At 42.8% G+C, this 24,590-nt stretch overlaps 1 protein-coding gene across 2 annotated transcripts in view; it reads right to left on the minus strand.

Annotated features, from left to right (window-relative positions):
* PTPRT (protein tyrosine phosphatase receptor type T) overlaps window positions 1-24,590 on the minus strand; it is a 1,032,653-nt gene that overhangs the window by 140,448 nt on the left and 867,615 nt on the right. For both annotated transcript variants that reach the window (XM_038572341.1, XM_038572340.1), the window contains one exon: window positions 23,166-23,195. In XM_038572341.1, the coding sequence (XP_038428269.1) occupies window positions 23,166-23,195 (30 nt within the window). The remainder of the gene's footprint in view (window positions 1-23,165; window positions 23,196-24,590) is intronic.

A 24,590-nucleotide genomic window follows, 5' to 3' on the forward strand; every position in this document is an offset into this window, starting at 1 on the left:
GAGGCTCCAGCCAAATTGGAGAAAGTGCTGGGGGTTCCACCCAGGGTTTTTCCTTAGATGTGAAGTTATGCCTGGGCTCCCGGGGAGACATGGATAAGGCACTCTTTCTTTTCTTTTCTTTTTTTTAAATAAATTTATTTTTTATTGGTGTTCAATTTGCCAACATATAGAATAACACCCAGTGCTCATCCCATCAAGTGCCCCCCTCAGTGCCCTTCACCCAGTCACCCCCACCCCCCTGCCACCTCCCCTTCCACCACCCCTAGTTCATTTCCCACAGTTAGGAGTCTCTCATGTTCTGTCTCCCTTTCTGATATTTCCCACTCATTTTTTTTCCTTTCCCCTTTATTCTCATTCACTATTTTTTATATTCCCCAAATGAATGAGACCATACCATGTTTGTCCTTCTCTGATTGACTTACTTCACTCAGCATAATACCCTCCAGCACTCTTTCTCTTCCCCACAGGGCTCTTCCTCTGCCCCATCCTCTTTTGGTATCTCTGGCCAGACATTCCTGGGAAGCCACAAAGATTAGAACACTGGAGCCAGAGAGAGATCCTCAGCCCATAGGAGGTAGACAAAGAAAACACACAGCTGCAACTCTTATTCCTATTAAAAGCTGGCACTGTGTCCTCTGAAGCCAGGATGCTTCTGGGCTCACATGATCGGACCTTTAATTAAAGTTACCCATCAGAACTGTAAGGGAACTGTACTTCTATCCTTTCATTTTATTCAAAACGAAACAGGCCCGGACAGAGGAGGGGCTTAGCCAAGGCATACAGCACAGTGGCAGAAGCCATAGGACCCAACCCCTGCTTTCTACCTGCCAGCGCAGGACACCTGTTCCAGCATTACTCCACCTCTCTTCTCAGAATGAAATTAGAAGTGCAAATTCAGTCCACGGTACACATGATTCTAGTCCCTTAGGAATACAGCAAAACCTCATTAATCCAAACATCACTAACTCAAAATTACTGTAATTGAGGCAGGGGCTGGGCTACACCACATCAGAATTGATCATGTAAATGAAGCTATGGATGCATGCAGAATTTAAAGGAGAACACACCACTTTTTCTTAGGAGGCAGAGTGGCAAAACAGTTAACACACTGGCTTTGGTGCCAGACAGCCTGGCGTCAAAACCTGGCTCTATCTCAGACTAGCTGTGTGAGCTCTTTCAAGTTACTCATCCCTCTGCATGTCAGTTTCCTCTGGTCTGAAAAGAATGTAACAGTAGTGCCTTCCCAGAAGGTTGTTGTGAAGATGAAATGGTATGTGGCTAGCAAAGCATTTTTCCTAGTGCATGGTACACCGTAAGCACTCAATACATGCTCTCTGGTAATCTTTTAAATAGAGGAAACAGCCACATTAATTTAAATGGCCTCATTATTTATTAAATACAAAATCTTCTAAGGTGGAAGCCCTGAAGAATGCTTTTCCTCTAAAAACATTCTTTGATGTATTCTAGAGCCACGCTTCTCAACCTTGGCTGCGCAAATCATTTGGGGAGCTTTAAAAATTTCTGATGAGCTTCTAATTTAATTGGTCTGGGGTGCAGCCTGGGCATGTGGGTTTTCAGAAGCTCTCCAGGTGATTAAAATGTGCCACCAAGCTTGAGCACCACCCATGTAGAACAGTGTGGTCTCTGGACCAGCAACATCAGTTTCACCTGGGAACATATTAGAAATACAATTTCTCTGGCCCCACCCCTGACCTACTGAATCAGAAACTCTGGATGATTAATAATCTCTCCAGGTAATTCTGATGCATGCTGAAGTTTGAGGGCCTTGATGTTGAGGACCCACTCTTCAGCTGGTCTGAATCACTGAACAGTCCCTCTCATGTTTCACCTGTGAAAGTGGAGGACCAAGAACTAGGAGATCGGGGTGCCAGCCCCAGATCTCCCGACACCTTACTGAGTTACTAGGGACAAACCCTTTACCCTTTCTGGGATTTCACTACAAGGGGTAGTTGGCATCTTAGAACCAAGGCAAGAACAGCAGCTTTTTAAATGACTGTTAGTGGTTGCATTCTGTCCCCCTTTAAAAGATATATTGAAACCCTAACCTCTGGTACCTGTGAATGTGACCTTATTTGGAAATGCAATCAAGTTAAGATGAAGTTATCAAGGTGGGCCCTACTCTAATAGGTCTTATGAGAAGAGGGAAATTTGGATGGAGACATGAAGGGAGAAGGCATGTGAGGACATTGGTAGAGAATGAAGGGAGGCAGCTGGAAGCCAAGGATTGCCAGCAGCCACTAGACATTAGGAAGAAGCAAGGAAGGATTCTACTCAGAGTTCTAGAGGGAGAATGACCCTGCTGACATCTTGATTTCAGACTTCTACCCTCCAGAACTGTGAGAGAATAAATCTAGTTTTCAGACATCCAATTGGTGGTATTTTGTTATGAAGCCCTAGGAAACAATGTCCATGAAACAATAAATCCCAAATTTATTTCATTTATTTAATAAACATATGTATAGCACTTATTCCATGCTAGGCACTATTAAGGCCATGACAAACCTAGTGTATTACTCCTTTAATTCTTCTAATTACTGTAGAGATTGGTAGTATTACATCCCCATTTCACAGATGAGAGAGGCAAGCATAGAGAGTGGAAATAACTCACTTTCAGTCTACCCGGGCTTTAAGAGATGTAGCTGGGATTCAGACTCAGGCAGTCTGGCTTCCGAATGTTCTCTAAGGTTCCTGGTTATGCCATGTTTAGCTAAGGACCTACACATATCCACCCTCATCCCAAAGCTTTCTCAGCTGGCTCCCTCTCTTTGCAGACAAACATGCACTCATACACATATGTACGCACATGCAGGCAGAAAGTTCACACTCACACACACTCACATCCTGCAGGTAATGCACATCTGGTCTGCTCATTGCTTCTGTTGGGTACTAATTCTGGAATGTAGCTTGTGGGTCCTTACTCTCCTACCCCCACCACACTAGCCTGGGGCATCTATGTATTTCCACTGGAATGGCAAAGTTATAGAAGTAACTGCAGCACATCTCACCACAATTTAAAAAAGACCAAAGGACCCTAGCCACCGCCTGTCACCTCCATCTTTCTGCTGTCTTACGTTCCTTGTCTATGCTTCTACATGTCTGCTTTTGCTTCTTTCTTCCATATGTGGCTGCCCCTCTCTCTTTCTTGCCTGGGTTGGCTCTCTCACATATTACATTCTTTCCACTAAGGACAGAGTCAGACTCCGTCTGACCATCCTTTAGAGGGCTTGCAGGGGGAACCAATATAACAGAAAGCCTAAGACAGATGCCAGGCCCTCCTCCCACTGGCCACATGGCCACACTACCCCTTGGATCCTGAAGAAGAGGCCAGAGGGAACAGCATGGGCTCTGGAGACAGACTGCCTGGGTTCAAGTCCCAGCTCCACTCTTTGCTAGCTATGGAGCCTTGGACAATTTCTCAGCTTCTTTATAACTCAATTTTCTCATCTTTAAAACAGGGATCAATTATAGTGAATTCTTATGAAAACTGTTTGAAATAGGTACCGATACTAAGGCACTTACAAGAGGATCAGTCACCTACCAAATAAGCTCTCTATGAGCATTGTTAAATAATAAGCAACCGGAAGAGAATAAACGCCCCATAGGAAAGTGAGGACACAATCTTGGGTTGAGATGGTAGTAAGTGCCAGAATGCTTTCAGGCCACTGAGCTTAGAACCCCTGGGCTAAGCAGCTAGCCTTCTGTTCTCAGGGCTGTGGAAAGGGACTTTTGCTCCAGATTAACCTGGTTCTAACCAGCTGTGTAATCACAATTGTGTCTCCATCTCTGACACTACAAGACTCAGTTTCCTTTTCTGTAAAATGGTATTTGAACAAGCCCTTGTTCACAGAGTTACTACAATGATTAGAAATAATTAGTATAAATTCCCTAGCATGGTCTCTGGCATAGAAGAGACACTCTGCAAATGCCAGTGTTTTTTTTCTCCTTTCTTCATACCAGCAGTCCGCATGTTTTTTCCCTGCTTTATTTTTACCTTATTTTGTGTTTGATCTGTTCCCTGAGACGAGCACTCCAGGGATCTAAGGTGACAACTTTTTCTTCCCGCAGCCCTCCTTCCTCTACCCATACTTTGCTTATACGACCACAAACCAAACCAGATCCTTGGGCAGATGTTTTTCACCCAGTCATGCTCTGACCCTCAGTTTTGGGTCATTGCAGGTTACAGGGTCCTAGATTCTCTGGGCTGGAATGGCCTCTGGGGTTCTCAGAGTCATTCTCCCACTCAAGCTGGGAGACCCCTGGCAATGCCCCCAGCAAGTGGACATCTGATTGTCAACTCCAATGACAGGGACTCCTCACCTTTGCACCCCTTCCAGAGGTGCAGGTCTCTACCTGGGGATGTTCTCCTCTGAGCTGAGGCTCTTCCTCCCCCAGCTCAGTGAACCCCCTTCTGCATTCCACACCCCTGTGCCCATACCTCTTCTTAGATCTCAGCCTAGGGCACTCTCTTTCTCACCCCCACCCCGGGACTTCAGTTCCCATCCAGAAACTAAGCTGGCCTGCTGGAGGGCCAGCCCCCAGGGTTATCTCCCTAACTAAACTGTAACCACACCAGCAGGGGCTAAGCTGCCTCGTGCAATCCCCAAATTCCTCAGGGTCCCACACAGGTTCTGGCACAAGCACCTGTTGAATTAATGTATTCACAGACCACAAATCCATCAAGTCCCATCTCAAGCACTATGTCTTCCAGGAGGTCTTTTCTGATCTCTCCCTGATGGGACATTCTTTACCTCCATTTCCTAACCTTATCAACTGCCTGCCGCTCTCACCATCCTTCATTATAATAACTTACATCATATACATTATCTCACATTTCTCTTTTCTCTAGCACCTAGTTCAGCACTTGGCACAATGTCATAAAAGCTTTAAAAATGTTGATTGACTAAAGGAATGAATGAATAACACTTTCAATTCCTTTATTATTGCTCAGTCCCATATTTGAGCATGCCTGTGACTTAGACCTGATCCTTTTAATCTATTTCTGCACCAGCTGCCTGTACTGGAGCAATACAAGTGGGCCTTTCTCTACAGATGGTGCATGACAGTGATTCTCAAACCCAAGAGGTAGATTAGAGTCACCTAGAGAGTGTGTGAGAACAGGGATGGTTGCTCTCTACCCTTGCAGTTTCTGATTTGGTGAGTCTGAGGCAGGATCCGAACTTCTGCATTTCCAAGTTCCTAGGAGATGCTGGGACTATCCTTGGAGAACTGGAGAACTGGTCACCTCCTGCCCCACTGGGGAGCATACACCATTGATCTGCTGTCTATTCTCCCCAATAGGTCACCTCAAACCTTATTCCCATCTCCCACCCCACCCCAATTCTCCTAAAACTGCCAGTGGGCATAATATACTCTTTATTTTAGCATTCCCAATTTCTTAGGACTTTGTCCTAATGAAATAATAGTAAAAAATATATTAGGTAACACTGGAAAACAGCTTTGTGTATGCCAGGAGTTCTTAATCTCATGGGATAGGATAATCCTTTGTTGTGTGGGCTGTCCTGTAGCTGGCAGCATGTTTAGCTGTTTCCTTGGCTTCTACCCACCCCATTCCAGTAACTCCTCTCACTCCCAGATGTGAAAGACCTAAAATATCCTTAGGTACTGTTAAATGTCCCCAGGATGGAGGCTGAGGAGGGCAGAGCTGCCCTTAATCTACAACCACTGATACAGACGATTGAACGTAATAGTTTAACATGTAGTAAAAACCACCGTGTGCTCGGGATCTTGAAAACATCCGTAATCCTCACAGCAACACTAAAACGTAGTGATTATTTCTTTGGTTTTGTAGGTGAGGAATCGAAGGCCCAGAGGTTAATCTCAGACTCATACAACAGGTAAGGGAGCAGGTAGGACTAGAGCCCCCAGCCTTCATGCTGCAGAGCCTTGCTCCCTCCTGGAGGCTGCTCTGCGGCTTCTCTTGAACAGCACACCATCAGTCACAGCCTCATAAATGTCTACCAACAGGAGACTGGTTCAGTAAATGATGGTGCATCCCCTGGATGGAATATTACACAGCTATTAAAATGATGGAGTGCCATTAAAAATGAAAACTATGTAACCACATTGAAGAATGCTAACTGGTTTACATTAAGTTAAAAAAAAAAAACAACACCCCAAACTAGACAATGAAACTAGGTCTGCGTTGTGATTGCCACTATGAGGAAGTGTATCCGTGCTGATGTGTTATATAGAAGGTATTAAGGACAATTTTCATCTCTTCTTTGATATCCATTGTTGCTATCAGAATGTCTTCACAATCATTATTTTTAAGTAGTAGCATGGTAATGAAATTCAAGATGTTAGGTTTGTTACAGGTCTTTCTTCCACCTGAAATTAGTAGAATGAAAGCTTCTCTAAATCCTCTGAGTGTGGCAGGGGTTTGACACATTCTCACTTCCCCTCAGATAGCACTGTTACATGTATGTTGTTGAACCAGGACATCTCTACTTGAACTGACCAGCTTCCCTGAAGCACAGCAAGCTGGAAGCGCAGAAGAAAACATTGCTGAAGGCATTGGTGGGGCTCCCTCGAGGAGCCAGGGCTGTGAGGAACATGCAGCCTGTGGAGAGCAGATGTGTCTGTCTGTCAGAGGGTACTGAGCACTGCACTGGCTTCATGCATTATGCATCAAGAGTGGCCTGGCACCTTGGCCCGGCCGTGCGGGAGAAGGATTGCATAAGGAACATCTGATGAACTGATTGGAATGTCAAAATGTCATTAAGGATAAATTAATGGATGTGTTACTTTGGCTGTAAGAGGCACTGCCAGCAAGACAACAGGCTGCCGGCGGGCTGTTCCCCAGCCCAAGACAGACGGCGTTTGCAATGGAGATTCATGGTCTTTATGCAATGTGAGGTGCTTTTCAGGGAGAAGAATAAACAGAAATGCTCCAGCACTTAAGCACCGTAAAATTACAAGCATGAGATAAATTAATTAGTGTACACTAGGAAAGCGGCTGGTCTGTCTGCACTCCTGGGGAAAGCCAGAATGGATGGCACTGGGCTGGAGGGGATGGGTCTCAGCACCAGAGCCCTAAAGAAAGCAATTGAATTTAATGTGTAATCATAAACGGTAGCTGATGGAAAGATAAGTGTAGTCTGCATTTACTTTTTCATGGATATCATTTCAAGCTCTTTGTGTCTGTGGGTCAAGCATTTTAGGCGACCAGGGAGGGAGGCTGGAACCACTGCCACTTACTTCTAATGCCCCGGGGAAAATCACAGTACTCCAACCCAGGGGAAACTCTCTGGGAAGCCTGACTTCCCTTGGGATATCCTAGATAAGGGTGGTCTATTATTCTGTTATGGGAGGCTCACTACCCTACATACAACCTATTCTACTGTTGGACAAGCACTGTTAGCAAGGTCTTTCTTAGGCTTCTCTAGCATCTTCCTCCTTGCAGCCTAACAACAACAACAAAGCAACAATGAGAGTACTTAATGCTCACTGGGCATTTGCAAGGTGCCAGGATCTTTGTTATGGTCATTACCACCTTATCTTGTATCATCCCCACTTTACAGGAATAGGAAATTGAAGGACAGAGAGGGTGAGAGACAAGCTCAAGACCACACAGCCTGTGTGTGGTAGAGCCAAGATTCAAACCCAGGTCTGCCTAAAACTAAGTCTTACCATTTTAACTATCACATAATTCTGACTTCCATAACTTCCACTCATGGAAGAGAGCCTTGCGTTGAGAGCACTACAGAATGTGAGAAGGTAAGACAGGTAGAAATAACATTTTGAGCACATACTGAGTTCTTGGCTATGTACCTGGCCTGGGTTGGCCTCACTGCTCTTTTTTTCTTTTAATTTTTTCATTTGATTTGAGGACAGTTGACACACTTTGTTACATTGGCTTCAGGTGTACAGTATAGTGATTCAGCTTCTATGTTAGACCATGCTCACCACAATGAAGCAACCATTGATTACTGTACAGCACTATTATAATATCATTGCTCATAATCCCTATTCTATTTCTATGGCTCATTCATTTTGTACCCGGAAGCCTGTATCTCCCACTCTTTCCCTAATTTTGCCCATTCCCCACCCCTTCTCTCTGGCAGCCGTCAGTTTGTTCTCTGTATTTATGGGATTGATTCTTTTTGTTTATGAATTTGTTTTGTATTTAGAAGATTCTATACTTGAGTGAAATCATGTGGTATTTATCCTTCTCAGTCTGACTTACTTCACATAGCATAATACTCTCCAGGTCCATCCATGTTGTAACAAATAGCAAGATCTCACCCCTTTTTATAGCTGTGCAATATTCCAGTGTGTCTGTCTGTACACACACACACATGCACATACACACACATTTTTCTTATCTATTTGTCTTGTCTAATTTATCTTTCATGCAATAGCCCTGAAATAAGTTATTGTTTCTCTACCTGAGACCTCTCTTTTTTGTCTTTGTATTTTTTTGGTTCCGCATGTATTAGTTTTTTAATATACAAGAATCAGCCACATTTCCATATATTAACAACCAACAATTAGAATATGAAATTTGAAAAATGGTACTATTTACAATAGCATGGAGAAAAACAAAACATTCATGCGTAAATCCTCCAAAACATGCATGGGGCCTGCATGCTGAAAACTGTAAGTGGGTGATAAAATAAATCAAAGTAGAACCATATAAATGGAGAGACACCCCATGTTCCTGGGCCAGAAGTCTCAATATTGTTATGATGCCAATTCTCACCAAACTGATCTATAGGTCTAACATAAGCTCAATCAAAATGAAGCAAGATTTCTTGCAGGTGTCAACAGCTGATTCTAGAATGCTGCTGTACATTTATTTTTTAAAGAAAGAAATGGGGGGAAGCCTTCAAACCTCAACTTTCCAGAAAATGAAACCAGACACCTGTTGTCTTGCTAAGTATCACAATCATCTGGGTAGATTTTTAAATAACATTATTTCCCTATTTCTGGCAGAACACATTTGAATAAAATCCTCTCCATGACACCTTATTCATAAGACATTATAAACAAAAACATGTTTAGAGACAAATGTTTATCCTATAAAATTAAAAGTGGGACTCAGGGCACCTGGGTGGTGCTGTTGGTTAAGTGTTCAACTCTTGGTTTCGGCTCAGGTCATGACCTCATGGTTGTGAGACCAAGCCCTGTGTTAGGCTCTGTGCTCACTGTAGAATCTGCTTGGATTTCTCTCTCCCTCTCCCTCTGCTTCTCACCCCTACCTCCCATGCTCTCTCTCTCTCTCTCTCTGAAATAAATAAATAAATCTTTTTAAAAAAATGGGACTCAAAAGGCCTATTTAAGAAACAATAATAAAAATCACCCCCATTCTTATCTTGGCTTTAATCTTTGTCCTTATTTCTCTAACACAGATCATAAAATTTCTTACAATTATAAAAAGATGAATAACCTTGTTCTTGTTCAAATCTTGTCCCATTTATATGGTGAATGTATTTAATGGAATGAAGTATAGACTTTTCATATAGACTTTTTTTCCCTCCAATTATAATTTCAGGCAATGGTTATTAACTTTCAGGTAGTGATCAACTTTGGACTTTATTCAGGGCATATCCTGCCTGGTCTCAGAGGGGATAATGCTTATCGCTTCTGCGGTCAGATCCCTGTCACATTCACCTCCCAATCCATCATAGGAACATGGCACGAGTAACTGGCAACTCTGTTCCATGGATTTCTTTCTCCAAATATCCTGTGGCCCTGGTCAGTTTGGTGAGTCTTCATTTTCTTACATTTAAGATACTTCCTGGAGTGCCTTGAAAGTTACAGGAGATATCTGCATAAAAGTACTTTCTAAAGTGAAAAACACACATAGACATAAAATATAAACTATAATAACAGCTGTAATGCACTGAGCACCTACTGTGTACCAGATGCAGAACCACATGTTGTACATGCTTTGCATTCTCTTATGCAATCCTGACAAATCCCCATGGTAACCCTCCAAATTTAGTATCACTGCCCTCCTTTTACATATGAGGAAACACAGGCCCAGAGACATTAGGTTAGAAAGTGGCAGAGTCCAGGATTCAAACACAAATGCAGTCCATGGTCTTCTTTCTACTACACTGCCTTTAGGTGCTGAGTATGGTTTTCCTCATCATTCAGAGCTAAGGCAAAAGCACTGCTTAATACCCATAAGAGGTGGGAGATGAGATTCCGGAAGTATCATTTACTGAGAAAACCGCTCCTAGCTTAGATGGCTGGAAGACACCAGCATGGCAATATAGTGGATGCATACACTTTGAGTCAGCCACGGATTTCTTGGCAAAACTTTAGATCTCACATCTTCATGGTAGTTTTGTTGTATAAAGTAGAGCCAAGACAAAGGATAGTATGAGATCCCTTATTAACCATATCTGAGCTTATATTTTTCACTAGAAGTTCTATCTTCATCAGATGTCCAAATTATAAAAGACATGAGAAGGGAGAATAAAGTAAGATACAGACTATCTTAGCTTTTCTTGATTTCTAATAATGTCATTGTCACTAAGCTGTTTTCCAGAACAAGGCAGGCTTTCTTTAATCTTGAGGCTCAGCTTGGTTTATAACCTTAATAAACCAAATTTTCACTCTTTACAAAGTCAAGTCTCCCAGTAAAAACAAGGTCTTGACTACATCGACCTTTTAATCCTTCTGTTTAAAAAAATGTGAGTTTTTTAAAGAATATTCTGCACAGTGGCTCAAAGCCATTAGAACGAGAAACTGCTCCAGAATAAAGTTCAGCCAATGTTTTTATTCTGTCAAAAAGCAGATTTTATAAGAAAAAGTATTGGGCTCCTTGAGGTTTTACTGATGAAAAGAATGTTCACAAACACTTATTTCTCAGGAGATCGATCACGGCTGAGGGGTCTTTACTCCTCATGGTGGTATTAACACCACCATGAGAAGTGATTGTGATGAGAAATTAAATACTATTTTAAAATGTGTCTGGGGCATTTTTGCCTTTGGTTAAATGGACTCTACACCTTTGTGAACAGCATACAGACTGCCTACCTCAATATCTAAAGGAAGGAAATAGTGTTAGCCAATAGGGCTCTGTCTTCTATGGACTCTGCTCTCCAAACTCAATTTCCATTAGCATAACCAAAGCCATGTCTATTTGATAATACTGTAGGGTCAAATTCTTAACTGAGGTTCTTATTAAATGGCCAAAGCAGGCCCTCATGCTCATCTTCCGAATGCCTATATTCCATGACCCTAGATTCTCAAGCTCTCTCAGATGGATGGTTCTCAGCCATGGTTTCAGATCAAAGTAACCTGGTGAACATTTAAATGTGTAGCCATCCCTTGTGACCAATGAAATCAGTTCTCCAGTCATTATAGGTTGTGGCTTGTGGTATCCTCCCTACCTCATTGCCCTCCTCAAACACCTACCAATTCCTCTAAGCTCTGCTCCCAGGAAGGAGGCAACATTCCCAGTGGGACAGTGGGACTGTTCATGATTGAGTGGACATTATGCATTCTGAGAACATTGCCTCTTTCAAGACAAGACAAGGTTTTGGCAAGGGAGGGACCTGTCATTCCCTAGCCCCGATTTTAGAAAGAGCCAAGGGTAGACCTTCTACCTTCAACCCCAGTCCTTTTTCTAACCACTGGTTTACAGAGTCTTCTTGTATTGAAATGACTTTGCCCACCTTTGTGGTGCTGGCCAGAATCATTAACTGACTCTCCTCTCTCTCACTGATATCACAGTGATGGATGCTAGGAGGGGTGTCTTATTCGATTACTCAGGGGAGAAATATTATAAGTTTAAGAACTTCTATCTACAATTGTCCCATTTCATTCTATCTGACAAATTCTTCCATTTAACTTATGTTTAGAAGTTACAACTTCTGTCTTCCCTCAAGCCCTGACATAGCCAACCATAGCTATGTCCTAATTCAGCTCTGTTAGTTAATAAATGACAATTCACCTGGTACATACATTAAGTAACTTAATTTCTTTTTTTAAGATTTCATTTATTTAATTTGGGAGAGAGAGAGAGAGAAAGCATGAGCAGGGGTTGGGGGCAAAGGGAGAGAGAATCCCAAGCAGACTCCATGCTGAGTGTGCAGCCCAACATGGGGCTGGATCCCATCACTGGGAGATCATAAACTGAGCCAAAATCAAGATTTGGATGCTTAACTGACTGAACCAACCAGGTGCCCCTCATTTAATGTCTTAAGATCATGTCATGAGTTGAGCACTAAAATTCCCATTTTACAGATAAGAAACAAACTCAGAACACTTATGATTCACAGCTGCTAAGCAGTGGGACTGGGATTCACACTTTCTCCCTCTCTTTTTGCTCTCTCTCATTCCTTTATTCCCAAGTTTTCTCTAGCAGGTCACCTATTTAGTGATATAAATATCACTAGTGTGTGTGTGTGTATTTCTAGACAGTGAGGCCAAGGAGAAACATGGGTATTATTTTTCTGGTGAGGTCCTGCGTCTTCCCCAAGCTAAGCACCCTATTAAACCCTTTGGCCCACAGGTATCTTTCCACTAAAGCAGATTCAGTGATTTCCTCCCCTTGTCATATCTTCACTCTCCTCTTTCATGTATGCATAACATTATTTTATAACTTTTTAACATGTGCAAGTTGCCTTTTTTTTTTTTTAATTTTTATTTATTTATGATAGCCACACACACAGAGAGAGAGAGAGAGGCAGAGACACAGGCAGAGGGAGAAGCAGGCTCCATGCACCGGGAGCCCGATGTGGGATTCGATCCCGGGTCTCCAGGATCGCGCCCTGGGCCAAAGGCAGGCGCCAAACCACTGCGCCACCCAGGGATCCCTGCAAGTTGCCTTTTAAGCTGTGAGCTCCTTGAGAGAAGGACATTTCTTTCTAAACACTTAACACCTAGCTCAGTACTTAGCACAAGAATAACTGCTTGGTAGACCCTCATGAATGAAAGAATATGTTGCTTAAACAGAACAGCTTTTCTGAAATATAGGTGTCATTATTCCCATTTTCCAGATGAGACATTGAAGGTGGGATTGCAGCAAGTGCCCTAACCTGTGGATCCAGCATGCCCAGGGCTCTCTTTCTGCACGGCACAATCGTCGGTCTAATAATACCTTGATAAGTACCTCCAAGCCCAACTAGACAACTAGGTAATAAGTGGGAAAGCACTTTGGAAGAGATAAAGCTGTATATACAACCACGATGTAATCATTATCATCATTATCAACATTGCAGAGCTTAACTAAAGCACTTCCTTCCATTAAAAGCACTACGCTGAAACACTTAGAAAGGCATTTTCCAGTTTGTGCCTCTCAGGATCCTATCTTTGCTACAGCCCTAGCTGCAAAAGTCATTCCCACTCTGGGGATGCTTGCTAAAGGCAAGTGCTTTCAGGACTAAACCCATTCCTGCCCTGGAGGGCCCTGAAGAGTGCCGTGGCAGGCACTTCTGACCCTCACTCTCTCCCTTGGCTGGTTCAGCAATAGCTACAGTCTCTTCCGTGATACACAGTGAGCTCCCTCAGGCAGGAGCTATGAATGAAGATGCCCACAGCCCTTGTGCCCAGCACAGACACAAGTAAGAAGCAAATGCCTGTAAATGAATCATTGTGTAAGGAAGAACTTTCTAGAATTTACTTATCATCAGTGCACAACAAGTGGTGACTCCAGTTAGTTGGTACACAGCATGTCCATGTGCAATGACATGTGCACATGTAGGGGAGGGGCATGCCATATACTCAAATCCACTTGTCTCCAGTGGCCAAACTGAAGATAAGTCAATCGAAGTGTGGCAGATTGTATTTGCTCTGAAGGGCAAATTGTCCCAAAGGGGGCTGTCAGCCAAGGGTCATGTATATGTGTGACCAGCACCAATTCTGGTGGAATGGGGAATGAGTCCATTGAAAAATGTTTTGACAGTCTCTTCAATAAATGGTGCTGGGAAAATAGGACATCCACATGCAGAAGAATGAAACTAGACCACTCTCTTGCACCATACACAAAGATAAACTCAAAATGGATGAAAGATCTAAATGTGAGACAAGATTCCATCAAAATCCGAGAGGAGAACACAGGCAACACCCTTTTTGAATTCAGCCACAGTAACTTCTTGCAAGATACATCCACGAAGGCAAAAGAAACAAAAGCAAAAATGAACTATTGGGACGTCATCAAGATAAGAAGCTTTTGCACAGCAAAGGATACAGTCAACAAAACTAAAAGACAACCACAGAATGGGAGAAGATATTTGCAAATGACATATCAGATAAAGGGCTAGTTTCCAAGATCTATAAAGAACTTATTAAACTCAACACCAAAGAAACAAACAATCCAATCATGAAATGGGCAAAAGACATGAACAGAAATCTCACAGAGGAAGACATAGACATGGCCAACATGCACATGAGAAAATGCTCTGCATCACTTGCCATCAGGGAAATACAAATCAAAACCACAATGAGATACCTCCTCACACCAGTGAGAATGGGGAAAATTAACAAGGAAGGAAACCACAAATGTTGGAGAGGATGCGGAGAAAAGGGAACCCTCTTGCACTGTTGGTGGGAATGTGAACTGGTGCAGCCACTCTGGAAAACTGTGTGGAGGTTCCTCAAAGAGTTAAAAATAGACCTGCCCTACGACCCAGCAATTGCACTGTTGGGGATTTACCCCAAAGATACAGATGCAATGAAACGCCAGGACACCTGCACCCCGATGTTTCTAGCAGCAATGTCCACAATAGCCAAACTGTGGAAGGAGCCTCGGTGTCCATCAAAAGATGAATGGATAAAGAAGATGTGGTCTATGTATACAATGGAATATTTAGAAACGACAAATACCCACTATTTGCTTCAACGTGGTTGGAACTGGCGGGTATTATGCTGAGTGAAGTAAGTCAATCGGAGAAGGACAAACATTATATGTTCTCATTCATTTGGGGAATATAAATAATAGTGAAAGGGAATAGAAGGGAAGGGAGAAGAAATGTGTGGGAAATATCAGAAAGGGAGACAGAACATAAAGATTTCTAACTCTGGGAAACGAACTAGGGGTGGTAGAAGGGGAGGAGGGCGGGGGGTGGGGGTGAGTGGGTGATGGGCACTGAGGGGGGCACTTGACGGGATGAGCACTGGGTGTTACTCTGTATGTTGGCAAATTGAACACCAATAAAAAATAAATTTATTATTAAAAATGTTTTTGATCAAAAAATTGAAGTATAATTAATATATAGTGTTATATTAGTTTCAAGTATACAATATAATGATTCAACAAGTCTATATGTATTTCAGTGCTCACCAAGATAAGTGTACTCTTAATCCCCTTTATCTATTTCACCCATCCTTCACCCCCACCTCACCTCTGGCAATCATCAGTTTGTTCTCTGTATTTAGGATTTTTGTTGTTGTTGCTATTCATCTTTTTTTTCTTTTTTTAAAGATTATAGTTACTCATTTGAGAGAGAGAGAGCACACATGTGAAAGAGCAAAAGTAGGGAGGAGGGGCAGAGGGAGAAGCAGACTCCTCACTGAGCAGAGAGCCTGATGTGGGGCTCAATCCAACAACCCTGGGATCATGATCTGATTTAAGGCAGATGCTCAACTGACTGAGCCACCTAGGCTCTCTGTTTTGATTCTTAAATTCCACATGAGTGAAATCATATGGTATTTGTCTTTCTCTAGATGATTTATTTCACTTAGCATTACATCCTCTAAACTCATCCATGTTGTTGCAGTGGCAAGATCTCATTCCTTTTTATGTCTAGGTAATATTCCATTTTGTACACACACATATTTATATACACATTTTACACAAACACACACACAACACACACATACTTCCATAATTTCTAATTAATTTAAATAGAATTAATTAATTTCTTTATCCATTTTTCCAAGACGACATCCATGTGCCAATAGACACATGGAATGATGCTCAACATCACTCATCATCAGGCAAATGCAAATCAAAATCACCATGAGATATCACTTCATACCAGTCTGGAAGGCTAAAATCAAAGACACAAGAAACAACAGGTGTTGGCGAGGATGCAGAGATAAAGGAACCCTTGGTGGGAGTGCAAACTGGTGCAGCCACTGTGGAAAACAGTATGGAGGCTCCTCAAGAAATTGAAAATAGAACTACCGTATGATCTAGCAATTCCACTACTGGGTATTTACCCAAAGTCCTTCATTCTTGAAGGGAGATCTGAGCAGCACATCACAACTTTCTCGATGAGAACTTCTCTTTCCAACCACATTTCAGTATGTCACCTTTCTCTGTCAGCAGAGAACCCCCCACGTTCTCTCTTACCATCTTTACAAGTTCAAGTACATTTACAGAATAGAAGCATTTAGAATCCCAGGCAGACCTTTCTAAGCCTCAAGGCATCACTAATACCTAATTGGTTTTAAAACTTAAAGTATCAACTTAAAACTCTAGTATAAACGTCTTCCATCTTCTTTGGAAGGGAAATGCTCATTTGTATTTTCCCTGATTAAGGTGACAGAGCCTCTGACTTATACATTTGCTCTGTTTGGTATTCATGACTGATGTGTTTAGACTCTAATTCAATAGAGTAAACAATAAAGCATCCATTCAGTCGGAATCCCTATCCAAATCTATCTGTGCACATGATCTAGCCCAGTGCATTTATATCTATCTTGTTGTAACAGCATTCATTAATTTTATGCATTTATAATTGTGACACAAAGGCACAACATTTCTAAACCTAAAATCAATATACAGTTACAAGGTAGGTCTGATCCAAAAGTTCCCCTCCCCCCACCTGTCCCATCACCATATGCCAAAATAAATGAAAATGGATCCTAACTTCTGGAGAATGGAATAGTATCATTCAACAGGAGATAAAACAAAATGAGGGTATCAACGTCACACATACACCCACCTGTGTGTACTCATTCCTGTAATCAACACAGTCTTATGATGTCTGATTTGTTCTGGGCTCCAAGTTAGTCATCGGGAAATGAAAGATGAGTAATACATAGTCCTTGTCAACAAGGAGACAGACGTGCAAATACACCACGGGCAGTATAATGTGAGAATGGTTCATGAATGAGTGAGTCAGGGGGCGAATGAATGACAGCTGAATGCGACGACAAAGATGAGAGCCTGGTACTATGGATACTACATCCCCTTTAAAGAGTCTGGAATTTTGCAGGCACAGAAGGTGGCTAGGCATCCTGCGAAGAGGGCAAAGCACAAAGGTAACGATACTGAGAAAGGGACAGTGATACACAGGTGATGTGAGGATGTCAGGAGAGAAACTGTTCTCAAAGTTGGCATGTAGAATAATAATCTGAGGTGTGTGCTCACATGCTGATTCCCAGGTCGCATCTTCAGAGGGACTGAGCCGCTCTGGGGTGGGGCCCAGGAATCAGAATTCTCACCAGCGGCAGCATGGTAGCCGTCTCCGCCTTGCCCTCATGGCAATACCTTCCATTTCCTCTTGTCAACATGTTTGCTGTCAGCTTTTGGTAATTGATACTTATCATCTCTAAATGGTTCCCTTCGATTCCTATTTTTTCTTCATTTTTTTATTTGAAGTGACTGATGAATTACATAAAATGCTTTTTGAGTATCTCTTGATATAATCATTCTAAATTCCTCTTTATGTGTATCGAGGCGACGGTATTTGATTTACAAAAGCCCATGATGTGGAAAGGTGTATGCAGTGACAAAAGGAGGTGGTTTCTTACTTTGGTTGAGGATCTACCAGGTGCTAGGCACATCCCAAGCATTAACTCCTCAAATCCTTGCAAGATCTCTGGGAGGTATGCATTTTCAGGCTCCATTTATATCAGGACACTGGGATTCAGACACCAAACAGGACCAAAGGTTGCCTTAAAGATACAGTGGCAAGGAAGGTACAGGGCTGGGGGGATCTGAAATTTGTTGCCATTTTTTTTTTCTTTTTAAGAGCAGATCATCTCCCTGTGGACTTTAGCTGTTATGTCTTTTAGTATCATTTTGTTCTTCTCATTCATTCCACATACACTTACTAGGGTTCAGTATGCCTCTTAGATGCACCATGGGGGGAAACCTCAATGAACAAGAAATATCCTTAAGACATATTTGCTCCTGCCCATGATAACAAATAACTGCAGTGAGAGTTCGGAGAAAAGGCCTATTCCTGCAGGTGGAGAGAATCAGGGAAGACTTCCTGTAGGAGGCACTGTCATACCTGGACCTTGAAGGGTAGATGTAGGATCCAAACATGCTGCAATGGGGAGAGATAAAAAGGATATGGGAAAAACCCAAGAGTTCCTGAGTGTCTGCAGATAGGACCCAGCCCAGGTCACCATTTTCCGCCTCCAGGATACTTGTATCACATTTATCCGAGGCTAAGTGAGACTGTTAAGTGTGCTCTCTCTCTCTCTCTCTCTGCCTGAACAGTTGGTAAATAAACATCTTAGTGCCTTTTCAAGAACTACTACACTAAAATGTCTCTGTTTGAAACAATTACTGTGCCCATCACACACCTTGAGATAAATTAACCCGTGAACACATGCCAACTCCTAATATCCTTTTAAAAAGCAGGCACTGAAGTTGTGGGGGTGTTTCTTTGCTATAGAAAGACAAAAGGGCACTCTAGAGAAGCATTTCTGTCAGCTCAGAATGTGAGGAATCATAGCTGCTATTTATAAACGACCTCCATTGTCTCTTACCACTCCTTGCAAAAACTCTGGGGCGTCACTGTTGTTATCACCACAAGGCAGATGAAGAAACTGAGGCTCAGAGTGGTTCCCTGATTGTTCAAGGTCTGGGCAGTCTGGTAGAAGTAACAATAGAACTGTGATCTAGGTCTGACACCAACGCCCACATTATTTTCCTATTTTTTGCTTGTTTGTATGTGCTAGACAGAGAAGGGCCCCATTCTAGACTCTCCTCTGCCTCTAGGTCTCAGTTCCTTTGATCTATAGCTCTGTGTATCCTGGTTATTAGCACTCTTTGGGGCACTCTTCAGGCTACCTTTGACCTGGCAGCCTGGTGCTCTCAGCTCTCACGGGGCAGCAAATCTGCAAGACAGCAAATACAGAACTGCCTCAAGGGCCTCCTGGCCAGTCAGGGATAGCTACCACTTCCTGTCCCTAGCAAGGCCCTGATGTCCATGCATGGAACAGAGTTTCTGCAGACAGGCAAATTTGCCTTTGGATCCTGGCTCTCTTGAAGCCTGGCCAAGGGCTTGTCCCAGCACATGATCGAGGTGAGAGCCCTTCCATCCTCTGAAGAACAGGGTTTAGTGAGACAGATGGGCAGGGCTTGGGGCCACATGGTCGTGGATTCAAACCTTCACCCTGCAACATCCTGCCTATGGAGCTAGACAAGCCCTCACACCTCAGTCTCAATGTCTACATAGACTCAACACAGCCACATGTATCTTGCAGGGCTTTCTGCAAGCTTTAGATGAGCCTGGCCTGTAATAGCTACCAACTGGTAACTCCCGTCAATTTCTGCCCACTTCTCAACTGGTTCAGGTGTGCCTTATTCACCTTTGTGTCTGCAACAGCAAACATACGGTGCAGCACACTGAACGAGCTCATAAAACAGGATGGCTCTTGAACTCCCATCTTCCTCCTGTCTCAAAGCCTAGGGTGGGGATTGGCCAACTGTGGCCCTCAGGACAAATCTAGCCCGCTATTTGATTTTTTAAAATAATTTTTTAATTGAAATACATTCATACTCATTCACTTGCACATCATCTATGGCTGCTTTCCTGTTACAACAGCAGAGTAGACGCAACAGAGACCATATGCCCACAAAGCCAAAAATATTTACTACTAACTCCTTATGGAAAAAAATTTGTGGACTGCTGATTTTGTGCATAGGATCTTTCAGTGGGAGGAGAGCCCTTGAGGGCCTCTTTGTTTTGGGGAAAAATAAATTCCTCTGCTCCTTCTCTACTCACACTTTATTTATTTATTTATTTTTTCTCTACTCACACTTTAGATCCTCTTTCCTGGTTTATCTTTTTTTCCCTCAGTTCTCTTGACCATTCCCTAACATTTATGCTACCTTTCTTATCATGTTGTTTATCCTCAATCTCCTCTACTAAAAAGCTTCACATGGGCAGGGAGTTTCATTTGTTGTGCTCTTACATGCCAGTTAGGACCAGTGCCTGGCACATAAGTGGGAACCCCACATATACCTGTTGAATGGGTAAATGTGGATTTCACTGAAATAATTATTCAGCGAAAGTGTGTTGGAGGATTTCTCTTTCATAGAAGATTCTAGGACTTAGAGAGGAACTAGGTGGCTCCCCAACCCCTGGGGGAGGGTATTGCTTTTCCTTTTTATAGACAAGACAACTGAGACTCTGGCTAAGTCAGAAAGTCTGGAAAGTCTCAAAGTTTCATGTGCCCGCGAGTCACCTAGGGCTCTTGACTACATTGCATCTACAATGCAGGTTCTGATTCAATAGGTGCAACTTGGGACCCTTGTGCTGCGGTTCTAGCAAGCTCCAGGTAATGGCCAATGCTGCTGGTCTATGGACTACCCTTGGAGGAGAGGGGGTTGAAGGCACACACTCAGAGTTAATACCTAAGACTCGGGGGAATCTGGAAATGATGGTGGTCAGCATTTCCCTTCTGTTTCCTTTTCTCCCATCTACATGCATCTTGCAATCCTCTTATAGAACCATGCAATGGTCTCACAGAACCTGTCGAGCCTCCCCTCCAGGGCTGCTCCCTATCCCCAAACACTCTGCCCCTGGACTTTCCCTTCCACAGCCACCAGCATCTTCTGGCTTCTTCCTTCCTTTACTATACAAGTGCCCAGCACTTTTGGATCCTTCAAGGAGCCACTCTCATGCTCTCCTCTGTTCTAGGGCCCAGGGGTTAAAGAGAAGTATCCTCCTCCTCCCAGGCCCTAGGCTACCTTCCTCCCCTCAACCCACCCCAAGACCTGCACAAATGACTTCTGATGGTTAGATGGCAGGCCGGTGCCCATGCTCTCCACTCCCATCTCTCTGCAGCACCTCCACTGTCAAGTCTGCCTTCTGCAATGGCTTCTCCTCTTGGTCCTTAAGGTTCTCCTTCTACTCTCTATCTGCTATGCCAGTTCTTCTCCTCCTCTGAATCATTCACCATGGTCAGTTTCCGAGCTGACATCACTTTCACACTCTAAGATCTGTGACTTAGAACTCTTAAGTTTGCACAACCCAAAGACCTCGGTTTATCACCTTGAACTACAAGCACTTGAGTGTCTGTCTTCTACACTTTCATCACATTCTTCATCTTTGATTCCACCACAGTACTCAGCACAGTGGGCATCCAAAGATAGTGCTAATAAGCACACTGGCTAACTGATGCAGGAGGCGAGGTGCCCAGAGGCTGTAATGGATCACTGTATGCCCAGACCTATTGTGGAACTATGATGCCAGAAGAACCTCTGGAAGACCAGAGATGCTTCTAGGGGCCAACACTACTGTTCTGACTTCTTATGGTTTCCTGAAGGGGGAAAGAGAGAAAAGTAACCATTGAGTGCCAACTTTGTGCCAGGCATTTTACAAAATCCCTCATTCCCTGAGTTAGGCACTATTACCCCTATTTTGGGGTTAAGAGAAATAAGGCTCAAGGAGTTCAGAAGATTTTCTAAAGGCTTCATAGCTGATGAGTAACAAACATGTGACTTGCACCCAGAGCTTCATGACTCCTAAAACTCATTCTCCTTCTACCACAGCAACAAAACCCCATATTGTTGTAACCTCTATGCCTTTGCAGATGCTGTTCCCTCTGCTTAGAATTCTTATTTCTTCAGCAGTGGGTAAATCCATTTCTATAAACACTGATAACTATCCCCTACCCCATTAAAAACTAGTCACCCAAGCAAATTCTCCTATGCCACAGTATACATAGGCACCCTCAGCTGACATTTTCAAGTATTTGGTTTTATGCTAGTTCCCAAAGGAGCTTAAACTCTAGGAGGGTGGGGCTCAAAGTCCTGGCTATCTCTCTATCCATAGTGTCTGGAACATAATGACCATGTTCAATGCATGTTTATCAAATGAATGGATGAATGAACAAATGAAGCAAGTTCTCTGGTACTTTCAGTGTTGGTGGTGGGAGTCCATTGGTTCCTATATAATATAATGGCAGTAGTACTAGAATCTTATCTGCTTATTGCATGGCCTATTGAGTAGGACCCAAACACTGAGCAGAGGGAGTGGGATAGCCTTTTGCTGGTCCATCCTCACCAGTGAAGGCTTCAGCAGATGTCACTAGCAGACATGGCTTCCCTCATAAGGCTGGGTGTGCCAAGGGTGAAGCAAGACATGGAATGATGGACAATACACTTTTACCAGAAGCCAGATGTCCTGGGTTTTAATCCCACTGGACGTGTGATTTCACATACTTCTCTGGACATCAGTTTTCAAACATGGGGAATGCATATTACGGATATGGAGCTACTTCAGTGGTTTTCTTAACTTTTCATTACCAAAGATCTGTTTATGGAGTTTTATCCCCTTTACCTTTGTGTTTTCAAAATTTCTGGTTTAATTATGAGAAAAATCATCCCCTTTATTTAGAAAGTGCAAAAAAATTAACAGGCAACAGGCCAGCTATAACTACCAACAAAATGCAATGACAACATGAGATAACTAATGCCAAACCCCACACTGTGATCATTCCAGTGCAAAGCAAAGACCTTGGATGTTTCTTTTACCTGTTAAGCTGGTTCTAGGTAAAGTCATGGTTCCCTGTAGACTTACTGAAACAGTGGAGACAACCAATGAATTTCTTTCTAATCTTTGAGTCCCTCGAGGCTACACATTTCCCAAGTAGATACCAATGGGCTCTGATGTTGCTGAGAATGGTGATTCTGTTTTATGTTTGCAAGTCCTGCAGGGGGATTAAGCTGACCTCTTACTGAAATCTGGGGATTTCTAATAAGAAAATTACACTGCCAAAGGAGAAATAGCCCTTCACATCTCCAAAAGTGGGGGGGGGGGGGGAATCCAAGATGGCAGAAACATAACAGATGTAAACAATGGTAGTACATTTTCAAATGGAAAACATCTATGTGAAATAAAAACTTTGGGGCTACAGATGACTTAGACAGAAGTGAGTATGAGAAACCAACAGACACTTGGTTGGTGCAGGAAATGCATGCTACAGGTTCCCTCACAGGGCACGAAGCAAAGTTTCCCCGGGTCGATACTTACAAGTAATAGGAGTAGGAATAAGCATTTCTTCTATATATTGATGGGCAGTCAGATGAAGGAAATGTCCAAAAAGGGGGAAAAAGAAAAGACAAACAAACAAGAATTAGATTTGTATGAAATCTTGATTCTTAGAAATGCACATAGTATTTCAGCATCCCAATGCTCAAGGAGATGCAAGTTTCTCTACTAATTATCTTTGCTGAGAATCAGATACTTCCAGTGGTAGAAGGAGTGAGAGAGACCTCTCTTATGATGGAGAAATTCACTACTCATGCAGAGAAAGCCATGTCTAATGTTGGCTGGTTTAGTTGTTTGAAAGTTCTTTCTTTCTTTTTTTTTTTTTTTTTTACAGTCAACTAAAGCTAGGTTCCTTCTGCCTTTTTTTGGTCCTGGGTCAGACTTTTGTGGACTTCTAGAACTATTCAACCACTCTTCATGATAGTGCTCTTATGACCCAAGGAAAACCATAATGACTTCTGTGTTCTCTGTTTCAGGTCAAAACACATCAGAACCTATTTAGTAAGCTCATACCAAAAGTAAGGTAATTGGTAGCTAAGCAATCAAGATGGCTCCCCTATGACCCACACTTCCCAGTACACATGTGTATATGTAGTGCCTTCCCACACTGAACCAGGACTGATCCTATGTGACCAGCAGGATGTGGTAGGAATGACATTCTGAGACTTTCTAGGATATGTCAGAAAGAAGATGTGTAGCTCTTGCTGGGTTTTCAGAACTCTCAGTTGGAACCCTGTCTATGAAAGAAGTCCAAGTATCCTGAAGTTGCCATCCTGAAAAGACCAAGACCAAAAGCCAAGTGGAGAGACACAAATCCTGCATAAAGAGAGACATCCAGTCAGCCTCTGCCAGTTGGATATGTCAATGGGGATCCTTGGTATCATGGAACAAAACAAGTCATTCCCTTCAAGCCCTGACCAAAGCACAGATAAATAAGAAAAATAAGTCACCAAATTTCATATTTGTTATATATCAGTAATCAGAAAAAAATTCGAACTTCATCATTAAAGAGAACTGCACTAAGAGAAAGGAATTCTGACCTTCAATTTGAACAGACTACAACTTGAATAAATTCTCTCTGCCTTTATTTCCTTTCTGATTCTCATATGAGTTGAACTAGATCATTAGTTTTCAAACTGTGCTTGTAGGATCCTGAGGGTTCTACAAGGTAGCCTCACTGAAGTGGGAGGGTGGGAAACTGAGTAGGTAGGACTGCTGGTCACCCACCATCCACAAAAGACAGCACTTCTCCATTAAAAAAAAAAAAGATTTATTTATTCACGAGAGACACACAGAGAAAGGCAGAGACATAGACAGAGGGAGAGGCATTCTCCCTGCAGAAGCCTGATGCTGAACTCAATCCCAGGACTCTGGGATCATGACCTGAGCCAAAGGAAGATGCTCAAC

This window comes from Canis lupus, chromosome 24 (assembly GCF_011100685.1).
Source record: "Canis lupus familiaris isolate Mischka breed German Shepherd chromosome 24, alternate assembly UU_Cfam_GSD_1.0, whole genome shotgun sequence".
NCBI classification, from domain to species: domain Eukaryota; kingdom Metazoa; phylum Chordata; class Mammalia; order Carnivora; family Canidae; genus Canis; species Canis lupus.